The 12,496-nt window shown below is 39.9% G+C and overlaps 1 protein-coding gene across 4 annotated transcripts in view; it reads right to left on the bottom strand.

The window, feature by feature from the left end:
• Positions 1–12,041, bottom strand: part of DAPK2 (death associated protein kinase 2) — a 52,192-nt gene extending 40,151 nt beyond the window's left edge. For 2 of the 4 annotated variants that reach the window (XM_072147740.1, XM_072147738.1), the window contains exons 1-2: positions 11,890–12,041; positions 6,198–6,297 (exon numbers count right to left, since the gene is read on the bottom strand). In XM_072147740.1, the coding sequence (XP_072003841.1) occupies positions 6,198–6,259 (62 nt within the window). In that variant the 5' untranslated portion in view covers positions 6,260–6,297; positions 11,890–12,041. Of the gene's footprint in view, positions 1–6,075; positions 6,129–6,197; positions 6,298–11,889 lie in introns of those variants that run through there. The other 2 variants (XM_072147743.1, XM_072147739.1) reach the window with 1 other exon arrangement.
• Positions 12,042–12,496: the final 455 nt, after the last annotated feature.

Below are 12,496 nucleotides of genomic sequence, written 5' to 3'. Positions count from 1 at the left end.
CATGACAGAACTTATCCCCAGCATATTAATGCACATTCCCTATAAAGAGTTTATAAACTTAACTTTTTAGCTAAATCTACACCACAATCACATACTAAGACATACATCCAACTAAAAAAGCCTTAAGACCACGGTATCCACTCCCTAGCAAGCATTTCTCCTCCAAACTTTAGGGCAAAATTGGCCCGGCGATTAAGGGGATAGCCAATATAAAAGAAATGGAAGCATAGCTGGTAAAAAAGAGATAACTTGCTGTAAGAGTTTGTGATTATGATTCTGGGGTGTAGCCAAATAAAGTAAAGGAAGCCATTGTACATGGACACTGTTTATCGGCAATGTGTCAGTTACATTACTAAAAACAATAAGTGGATGACCAATCCTAGACAACATATTTTTCCTTAGATGCAGGTGGATTTATTGTACCCTACGTTTTACCCTCGTCATTGACCTTTTCTTGTATCCGCTATTAGCTTATTTACAAATCTTTGTGTCCAGACTCTTTCTAGACTGCTGCCAGAGTGAGGCCCCTTATCTTTGGAAACAAGGCTACATGTCAGAGCCTTGCCAATAAAAAATAACTGTTGTCCAGATCCAATTAGGTGAAAGAGACAAAGCATTCTCTTTCCATGCTGCACTGACACGAAGACTAACGTTTTACATTAGAAAGCACCTTCTAAATCCTAAAAGGCTCTTGGGAATCTTAATATAGTAGCAATGCTATGAGAGGAATGTGAGCAACACACAGTGAGCAAGTAGAGGTTATCATGTGTCTGGTAAGCACCATATCCGCAGATGTACAAGTACACAGCCGGCAGAGTGCATTTATGAAGTGGAAAGTTCTTGATGAGCATTAAGACTCATGTACATGACCATATTAAAGCTCTACTTTCACAGAGATGTAATAGAACTACCATATGGAACCCATGACCCCTACTGTACATGTACATCCCTAAATAGAGCTGCCACAGAGGCAGACATATGTCCCTAATCTATAAAGTTAATACACATCAGAGGTGAACAAAACCTACTTCTGACATCTGCCTTGAAAGAAAATTAAGTAGTCACCGCAGGTAGGGAAATTGGCAGGTTTGGATGGTATATGGTCATGAACATTAGATAATGGGACATATTTAATAAGGGCTTTGCGCCAGTTTTCCGTCAGACTTTCCACGTTCTTTTAGGTTCAAACTGCTTGCACAGGTATATAATAAATGTTAACACCACAATTGTGTCACACGTGACCCTTTTGTGGCACAGCTGCACTAGGCATAATGGGACACAAATTAGGGGGCGTCCCAGTGCTCAGTCGGACCGAGCACCAGATTTATCATGCAAAGTCCGACAGAAATGTGTTGCATGCCCTATGTTAAAGGTGCTCCTAAAAAAAAAGTTGGTGAACTCTGTCGGGGCAGTGCAGGGAGCGCCAGATCCATGAAGAACATGCACCACTATTCATGAATTTGGCGCACCCTGCACTATACACAGGCAAACTGCACATAGTACAGACTGCCCCAATGTGTTCTAAACTCACTGATATTTACGGGACTGGCTGATCATCTAATATGTTTTTACATGAAGTATACATGAATCAACTGTAAGTAATTTTGAAATAAAAACCAATAAAATATACAGTATTGGGAAAAAAGAATAACAAATCACTTCAAGAGATGTGTGGCAGCAATTTATCCCCCTGGCTCTTTCCCAGCAGAAAACACATGAAAGCTGGAGCCATATATGAGATATAATGGCAGATGTCTGATGTACATAGACAACCCAAGTCTTTGGTTCCACAAACACGTGTACCAACTTATACCAACTGAAGCTCAAACAATGAAAAATTCCTTTGCTTCATGTGTGAGGTCACTGCCATAAAATAGGTAGATTCTAAAGCAGGAAATTTAACATATTGTTTTCTTTTATCTCACTCCTTCCATTTGTAAAAGATCGGTATCTAGGGCTCAAAACAGCCAGTTGTAAGGTGACTTTCGGATGAGCCAAAAATGTCTACCGGTACTGGTATGAGAGCAGACACTAAGACACACCAGTCTCTTAGAAAATGCAGACTCACAATCTTGATTAGCGCGCAGTCGCATGTATAAAACACAGAAAATCAACTGCATAGGGGCGTGAAAAGGTGATAGAATACTGCAATGCTATAGGCCAGATGAATATACCAGAACATTCCCTTTAAGACATTCTTCCAGAGGCCTTGTTCTCATATAAACAGAATGTTTATACTCATTGTCCTTGTGTTAGCTTTGTGTAAGTGACAACATGGCCTTCAAACAGAGAAACTACAGAAAGACAACACTGAGGACACAGTAATTTCTTAACAGGTCACACAAAATGAAGTTTGGATCATGACATGGCTGGCGGTGGTCAGCATGACCCCCGGCAAAGACAAAATGGCGTCCGTTTAGACCAAAATGGCATCTGTAGAGAAATATATCTCTCACACATCCCAGGAGTGTCAAAATTTACTTACAAAATTATCACCTTCCTTTTTCTGGATTTGCCACTTATGGAAAAAGCTATTGTATTCCTGCATCTAGTTAGGACCGAATGAAACTGTATTATTTGTTACTTTGCTTTATTGGTTATTGCAGAGAATATATTTAGGAAAATATGTCAGCCTCAGATTATAGTAGAATGGTTTTGCAAGAGAGTGATGCAGGAGATGATAAGGAAAAGATTTTTCTTTAACCCTTAAGGCACACACCCCCTTTTATCCCTTTCCCCTTCCCCCTTTACTTTATTTAAAGAGTAACTAAACCTTTGAGGAAATCTTTATTGCAGAAATGAATAGAGCAACTCATAAACAAAAACAATCAGAATGTTTGTCAGCATCTCCAGGAAAGAAAACGTAAAGGGAATTCCTCCTCACAGATTGTAAGCTCTGAGATTGTAGACTCTTGTGAGCAAGGCCCTCGTTCCTGACTTATTATTTTATTACTCCTGTAATGTTTAATTGTGTTTGTATATGTACCCCATGATCTGTAAAATGCTGTGGAATATGATGGCGCTATAGAAATGAATAGGCACAACAGGCATAACGTACCCTTATCCAACTGTTCTGACTGCTCCATCCCATGTATATCCATTTTTATAATTATGCTAATTAGGCATAAGTGCTTCAGAGGGTGTTACTGACTCAACCACGTAATCCACCCTGCACTTCTACCTTGCCTACTGCCTACTGTCCGCTGCCCATAGCTGATCTTATCTATTGCTCTTCAATCTCACACAAGTGCACTAGAGGTTGCCGTGTTACACTGAACAATCTAATGGAGTCCCAATAATACTAATATTAATAACATGTGTCCAATAGAGACCTAAATTATTATTACTTTTTATTACACATTTTAGAAGCTGGTGAAGGACTTTATGTAGGGATGACGTAGCAGGAAAATTGAGTCACAATCTTTTGAAAACATATATGTATAATATGTGTAAAAAGTGCTTAAGTGCTAGTTTGTTGAACCGAATTTGATGTGTTCTACTGACTACTGTTTAATAGTTTCAATAAATTTGTGAATCACAACATTATAGGAGGTAATACTTAGAATGAATCTCTGCAAAAAAAATTTTCATTGAAAATTAATGAACTAAAAAAGGCAAAAAGAGAAATGCAACAATTTGTATTTTGTTACCCTGCAGGTGGCAGAACTGGGGTCACATCTGACATTTAGCTGTAGATCACCTCCTGTTACATAGTAAATTATCTTGTCATCTAACACATTCCTCCAACTATCCTCTCTGTCACTATGACAGCAGCTTTTCTCAACTCTCATCCAGAGTCTGATGTAATGTAGGGTTCATCTGCGAATCATTCCAAGAACAATAACTGTGCCACGTCATCAGGAATTTGATGAAAATACTAAGCAATGTCATGGACGCAGCAGCAACAGATGTGACATAAAAGACATTTATCGTTCACTTCAGCAAACTCAAAAAGGACTCTTTTTGCATATATTCCTTTTCATCCTTTCCTTCTCTATAAAATGACCTCTGTACATATTATATTCTGATGACTGTCAGGATTATTAGAAAAATAACCTTAGAAGAGTTTCACCACTATTCAATAACCATCGTAGTCATTTAAGTGTAGCCTCACACAAAGGGTTAATGACTGGTCAGCATTACATCATAGGCTATGCACCAAGAATACCGGTGTGGCTTCAGGGTAATCATTTCTGTTAGTTTCAGCAACAAATGTGTTAATAAGACTCTACTATTCCAGCCCAGAACCATCCACATGAATACTTAGACAAATGGCACTGATTAGGAACAGTGGTGGGTACAGAACAAATGAAATTGCGTCAGAAACGGTGGATAATACTGGTTAAACATTGAAAAGCACTGCAGTTTGGGGAATAGCTCCGCTAAGTAATCTGAAAATTTGAGAAACCTTTCAAAGCTTACTTGTAGAATGTGTTCCTGTAATAAAAACTGAAATTCAAAGATTCGACTCTACATTTCTGATGTGCATGTAAAGTACAATATATTATATGCTCAGAGGATTTTCTGACATACATTTCAGAAAACTGAAACTGTCATATATTATATAGCCAAACAGCGCAATATCTATGTGACAAATCATGCCTTGTCTACTGCTACATCCTAATTTTTGTGACTAAAGAGCTTTTTAAGCATTATAGGAACCATACAAGGAGGAAAAGAGGATCTACAAGACTAACTATACAAGGTGACAAAGCTTCCCCTACATTTGTATTTATTCACATGGTAAAAAATCTTGACACACTTTAAATATTATAACCAATAGTATAGCTAGGCATACAAAAGGTAGCACAATGATAATGAGCAGATTGTCTAGAATCAGAAATATATGGCGGTTTTACCATCCCCACAGCTCAGCTGTAACATTCCATTAAAAGCAGTTTTTGGTACATATATTTTACTCCCTCTTTATTTTATGCTGCCCCCTTTCTTGGACGCAGCCTTTTGTCTCTCAGCTATTCTATAGAATGAAATATCATTAACCAAACCTTATGCAATTTTTTCTTCCTTCTCCTTTGTCTCATTAGACTACTTTACAGCTGATCCCAGTATGTCCCTAGCGCGAGCGAAATTCTACATTTCCAATTCTACAACAGAATTGTATGAAAGTACGACAGGAGGTATCTGGTATGGTAGGGTTTTCATCATAAGCTGGCGCATGATGCAACAGCGTATGATAATTTCCCCCCAATGAGTTTATTGTGCCTTATTTTCTCTACATTTTGGACATTTTACACAGATTTTTTTTCCGTCAGATATTTGAAGTGTATAGTACGCTGAATGTATTCATTTTAACGGTATCTCCCTCTAGATTTATTTTGTAGTTATGTATCTCGCTACCCTCAGGCCTTCAATTAACCTTGTAGGAATTTCCTGCAGCTACAGATCTGTTCCTATTTCAAATTTCCATTTCAAAGCGTTTTCTTTGCCCCCCATTTCCCTGTTGTTTTTAAGTTGGTTATAAAGACTTCAAATACTGTGTGATTTCTCTTTATTGCATAGTTTCTCTAAAGATGTATACCGCTAGTAATCCAAGCACAATAAAGGTGAGGTGCGTATCTGTAAAGCAAAACCTTTTACAATTTAATGGATTGTTATTTATACACCCAATGGAATCCATCTAATTCTTAGGGAGAATTTGACTCTATTTCATGCTGTGCCCAAATATTTTGTCAATGTCTGTGCTATAATTATTTTTAACTCTCCCAAATTTGCTTAGACTTTCCCCTTTCTGTATTTTTAAATCATATATTTCTTTATTGTCTTAATAATTTACAAAACAAATAAACCCTTCCCCCCCCCCCATTCCCAGCCAGGGTTACACTGCTTACAAAGCATAGTCCACAGATTAGCAGTTTTTACAGAGAATTTTCCAAGGTTTTCTGTATTTAATGATAATGCATCTCCATGTCCACTGATAACATCTATAGTTTCCATGATTTAATTTTATGTGATTTTAAGGGACATGCGGTACTTAATGTTCTGATATTTTTATTACATATACAGGCTCTGCCATGACTTAGTATAAAAATAAGATCTATTTTCAGTTTTAGTTACCTATAAGCATGTGCCATTGACATTAGCAAGCAGCTGCAGCCCTGTCATCAGTTCTGAAACGAGTCACATTATTATTTTAGGTTCTATAATCCTGGAAGAGCTGTAAATAAGCCTCATGTTACCTTCCTAACTCATCGGCTACGATGTACAGGTCTTCCACCTTCTGCTGCTTGAACACAGCCATGCTACGTCTTCACATTAGAGGAACTTCATTGGGGGAAGCTGCAGAAAAAACAGAAAAGTATGTAAGATCTCAGCATATGTGCTACATATTTCTTAGTATGAATATGACCACTTGGAAACAGCAGAAGTACCATAAGTTCCTAGAAAAATGCTATTTTCTTATATAGGAAGATGGTATGCACCCCTTGTGTTATATAAGTGTGCAGCTCAAATGTTTTATCTTGAACAGTCAAGTTTTGTCATGCAAATTCACATCTGCATCGCTCAGCATCAAGATAATCATAAAATAAACTGCTCATATGAGGTAATGCTAATCTTAATAAGGTGTCTGGTTCTGAATCATTAACTTCTACAATGAGCAAAGTGATACATGTGGGCAGAACCTGTATAGTCAGTGGTGAGTGCCAAGCGTGGATGATAGAGAAGTTCAGGAATTCTTACTGTTCAAATATCTTAAAATGTTTACAGCATTTTGCTTGGGCCTACAATAATGAACAAGTATTCACATGTCACATGAGGAATCCAGAGAAGTGGAGCCATTATTCTTACATTATCTGCCATGGTTTTGTATCCCATTAAATAGTGACTTGGTCAATTGTTAAATGTTTTTCGTGGGTTAAAATAGTGGATGGCAAATTCATAGATGAGATTGATGGGTAACAACAACTAGCCGGCCCAACTCCATTCTCTATGAATGTGCAACATCCCCTACCAGGGCCTAGCCTTTCTTTGGTGGCTGTGGGCAGCCGGGGGTCAAGAATACAGGAGTGGCTGGCTTATGCGGCGTTGTGCATGTTGTGGTCATGGTGCCTGGTATTGGGACTGGAGGACGAGCCTACAGCATGCCATTTTCCGGAGCTGCAGTAGGTCTGCCATATAGATATGTGGTATAACTTTATTTTTAAAAAACTTATGTCAGATAAAATTGGAGCCTTTTATTTCTGAGCCCCTCTATCATCTTCACGTGTTATTGTAAATGAAAACTGATCAAAAGGCGGATCAAAAGACTCTTTAATGTCAAAGTGAAAACCAGCAATTATTATTATAATTATTAAAATATGACTATTCCTCTCTTCAAGTCAGCATTTAGAAGAAATGACAGCAATTAGTCTGTGTGGCTCCCTGTTCATTTCCTTATTGGTTTCCTATGCACAACTGTTACACATCTTCCTGTATTATCTGTCTGTGTTTTATGACTATACTGTATGTGACTTTATATGAACTAGAACCAAAGTTCATAATCTCATCTCTCATTTACAGTTATAGCAGAAGCTGAATTGTGAATGACACCATGCTGAAAAGATAGGTGCAACATACTGAAAAGGTGCAACATGTCCCTTCTTTCTATGGATTTTACCACTTAAAATACATAGTGTTTAAACCGCTGCAAATACACAACAAATGTAACTGGTACTGGTCCGACGGCCCCTCACTATTCCCATAAGAGCAGAAGTTACAATCCCACCACTTACGCTGTAAAGGACATCTACCAACAGGGTCAAGGACTGTAAACCAATCACACTTACATACTGGTCTGTGCCCCCTCTGGTAGGATCTTCTGTTCTTCAAGCTTTCTATGCACTTGTTTTTAAGAAAAGAAGGCTACACAAATTATGCAAATGAGTCTGAGAGGGCTCCAGGCTCCATTAACTTCTATGAAATTTGGAATTCTGGCTCATTTATATAATTTTAAAAGACTTTTTTGTAAAATCCAGGACATAAAAAGCTAAAAGAACAGTGGATCCTGCCAATAGGTCAGTGTACTTGGCTTACAACTCTTCATCCTGGTGGTAGAAGTTCTTAAAAAAAGCCTGAGGGGCTACGGGCTACATAGATGTCAAATGAGTCTGAAGCCCCAGACTGCGATTAGTTTACAGTCTTTGTGGTAGAGTTCCTTTAAGGGGTAGTGTAGGCACAAATCGTATATAAGACGTAAGAAATGCATCCTGTGAACTAAAGATCTCGCAAATACATGAAATAACTAAACTGGTTCCATAACTGACCAGAAGGAACAGCAGGCACATCGCCATTGAGAACAAGAAAGTACCACCTAGGGCAGTGATGACAAACCTTTCGGAGACAGAGTGCCCAAACTGCAACCAAAATCCACTTATTTACCGTGAAGTGCCAACATGGCATTTTTAGCAGTAACTTATTGTTACCTGTTCTTCCCCATCTTTCAATTGTATCGGCCCCCTGAGGTTACCAATACAGTTGAAAGGAGGGCAAATTCAGACACGCGTTAGCTTCTCTTCAGGGTCTCTCTGTAGAGCAGGGGTCTCAAACTCAATTTACCTGGGGGCCGCTGGAGGTAGATTCTGGGTAAGGCTGGGCCGCATCAAGTTTTCCACACAAAATGCGCTTACAAAATATCATTATTCAGATTCAAATGTCATGGCGTCTCCCAGCGCAAGGAAAGCCCCATGCTGGGAGACGTGTTCTCTCTATGAACGCGTCCTGTGCACCGAGGGGTCCCAAGCTCCTACCGCACTGAGCCCAGGACACTCCATCCCCCTCTCCCCCCGGTACTTGCCTCCCATCGAAGAAGATGAAGTCGCTGCTCTGACCTGCACCAAGTGCGTTCAGAGCGGCGACTTCATCTTCTTCAAGTACCGGAGGGAAGGGGATTAACCGGTTACGGGCCCTTTCCTGTTTTTTCATGTCCATTTTTCACTCCCCACCTTCAAAAATCTATAACTTTTTTATTTTTACACGTAAAGAGCTGTGTGACGGCTTGTTTTCTGCGTAACAAATTGCACTTCATAGTAATGTTATTTAATATTCCATGCCGTGTACTCGGAAGCGGGAAAAAAATTCCAAATGCAATGAAAATGATGAAAAAAACGCATTTGCGCCATTTTCTTGTGGGCTTGGATATTACGTCTTTCACTGAGCGCCCCAAATGACATGTCTACTTTATTCTTTGGGTCGGTACGATTAAGGGGATACCAAATTTGTTATAGGTTTATAATGTTTTTTACAAAAATTAAAACCTCCTGTACAAAAATTATTTTTTTGATTTTGCCAACTTCTGGCGCTAATAACTTTTTCATACTTTGGTGTACGGAGCTGTGGGTGGTGTCATTTTTTGCAAAATTTGATAATATTTTCAATGATATCATTTTTAGGACTGTACGACCTTTTGATCACTTTTTATAGATTTTTTATATTTTTCAAAATGGCAAAAAAGTGCCATTTTCAACTTTGGGCGCTATTTTCCGTTACGGGGTTAAACGCATTGAAAAAACGTTATCATATTTTGATAGATCGGGCATTTTCGGACGCGTCGATACCTGATGTGTTTATGATTTTTACTGTTTATTTATATTTATGTCAGTTCTAGGGAAAGGGGGGTGATTTGAAATTTTAGGTTTTTTTATTATCATTTTTTTTTTTTTTAACTTTTTTGTATTTTTATTTATACTATTTTTCAGACTCCCTAGGGTACTTTAACCCTAGGTTGTCTGATCGATCCTATCATATACTGCCATACTACAGTATGGCAATATATGGGGATTTTCCTCCTCATTCATTACAATGTGCTATCAGCACATTGTAATGAAGGGGTTAAAACGAAATAGCCTCGGGTCTTCGGAAGACCCGAGGCTACCATGGATGACGTCACGGGGAGCGGCGATCCCAGGTAAGATGGCGGCGCCCATGCGCCGCTATCTGTTTGAGGCTGCCGGCAGCTTTGCCGGCAGCCATCGCTGTCAAAACACCCGCGATCGGTGTTACCGGTAAGCCTTTGCTGCAATATGCAGCAAAGACTTACCGGCTATGGAGAGGGCTCGGCCCGTGAGCCCTCTCCATGCAGCGCGACCTGCCCTCTCCATGCAGGTGGGGGCCGCAAAATATTGGCCCGCGGGCCGCAGTTGGCCCGCGGGCCGCGAGTTTGAGACCCCTGCTGTAGAGGAAGAATGGTGGGTCCAGCAGGATGACCACAAAAGATAATGCAATTCTGTCAACTCCCTCTCACTTTCCCTGCAGTTCCAAACAGACAATGAAATGTTGCTTTAAAATAGCGCTGAGAGCAGCATCTCTTAAGTTGCCTGGGACTGCAGTTGGATTTTGTCCTATTTGGTGAACTTTGTCCTGGGGTGATGGTCTGAGTGCCCACAGAAATGGCTCTGAGTGCCACCTCTGGCACCCATGCCATAGGTTTGCCACCACTGACCTAGGGCCATGCATATACTGCCTTCTCCCAAGGTGATGGTGCATGTTCTAGTAAGTAGTGTAGGTCACCATGCTTCTCCTCAGTAGCCCCGTGAACATTCTTCATAGCTGAAGTAAAGGAGACTCAGCCTGGATTTATATGTTTGCACTAGTGAGAGGCCATTCCTTGATTCCTTTCAGATAAAGGCTGTGGTGTGGTTCATTGGTTAGAGCAAATATTCATGTTTGTAAAAGTATCAGAAAGTATAGCTCCTGCCAGGAATGTGATTCTAAGAGTATCCCTGACTTTACCCTCTTGTTATATTAACCCTCCAATGCCTGGCCGCTTCATATATCCATGGATGGACTACTCACCTACTTCCTGTTGTTTTTATGAAAACTCTCACTGACTTTATCATCTCTGTAGTTTCCCTAGATAACCCGGTGTATACAGAAAAGTAAAACTCTGTGACTCAGCATAAAGTCTATAAAAAGAGTCATTTTGTGTCAATGATAGCCTGGTACTGGACGTGCCTAGTGACAGCCCATAGGGTGGGAAGAGCAGTACTGTAGTTGAATTAGATTTTTCACCACTACTTAGTTGTAAACCACAGTTATGACCAATGCCAAAGGATTATTTTCTATAGAATTATTTAGATGAGCCTTTCCAACATGCATCCAACATGGCGTATGTAAACGGACACAGGGACAGCACAGAAATGAAATATGCTCATCTGCATAAGCTCTAATAATATCACTCATTTCCTGTGATATTGTATCATATTCTAGTTACAGCGCCTCCTCTCCCAAAACAAATAACAGAAAGAGGTATCATGTGCATAATGATATTCTGCTCTGCAGGCAATGAGAGGATACCAATATCCAAGAAGGAACATTGACTCCAACCATCTAAACTGTTCCAAATCTGTGTCCTGATAATAATAAACATGTAGATTATTATAGGATGGAACATTACCGAATGTTACTGTTGTATTTTTATTACCGTTTGGTTCTTAAAATAAAGCGTGGTGCAGAAGTGACCACTACATGTCCTCACTATTACAGACAACAATACAAAACCCTAAAACTATCCTGTCTATCAGGTTACAAATAAAGGGATTCTTTATTTGCAGTTTTATTTAATGGGCATAACCATGGATGAAAAGTAATAATACGACAGGTAGAGTGAAGGAGGTGGGGGGTCCAGCTCATAAGATTTTTGGGACAGTCTGCTCACCCTGCTATATAACAGCCTGCTACTGGATGCAGCTCTGCGGGTAGGAGCATGCTAGTAGGCAACTGCCCTTTATGCATTTCTCCAACCTAGTAGCCCCAGCGACACCTTCCACTACTGGCCATGAGCAGGACTAGGACACAGTGCAGACCAGTCACTTCTCTGCAGAGCCCCAGTAACTGCAGCATATATGGTGATACCCTTCAGTCATTGTACACCATCCCCTGGATTATAAAACGTACCTGCTGTGCTAGTCCGGCCACTCCAAGGCTCCTCACACAAGTCTCAGAGACGTCTTCTCCCGCTCGCATCTCTGTCACTTCTGTAATTGCCTGTGCCTTCCCTCGCCTTAGTCCCTGACAGCGCACAGCCACCTAGTGCTGCTGCCCGGTACTGCAGCCCCACTACATATAAAGAACGTTACAGTGAGGACCTCTAGAGGATGAATACAAGTACTACCATTGTCACTACTGAACTATTACTATACAGGCAGTCCCCGGGTTACATACAAGATAGGTCTGTAGGTTTGTTCTTAAGTTTAATTTGTCTGAAAGTCAGAACTGTATATTTTGTTATTGTTGCCCTGCAGACACATTTAATAACTGTTATAGCTGCTTACTGTAGCCTAGGGCTATAGTACAGAAATTACCAACATCCAGTGGTCCGTTTGTAACTAGGGGTCGTCTGTAAGTCGGGTGTTGTTAAGTAGGGGACCATTTGTATTTCATAATAATAATAATAATCTTTAGTTATATAGCGCCATCATATTTCGTACTACACACATTTACTGGCAGATTTTACAAGGAGACACAGATTGTCTTTCCTTCCTCCTCTAATTTTACTTTTTAT

This window comes from Engystomops pustulosus, chromosome 4 (genome assembly GCF_040894005.1).
Source record: "Engystomops pustulosus chromosome 4, aEngPut4.maternal, whole genome shotgun sequence".
Lineage (NCBI taxonomy): Eukaryota > Metazoa > Chordata > Amphibia > Anura > Leptodactylidae > Engystomops > Engystomops pustulosus.
The sequence above is the reverse complement of the archived record's forward strand: the minus strand, read 5'-3'. Positions and strand labels throughout refer to the sequence as shown.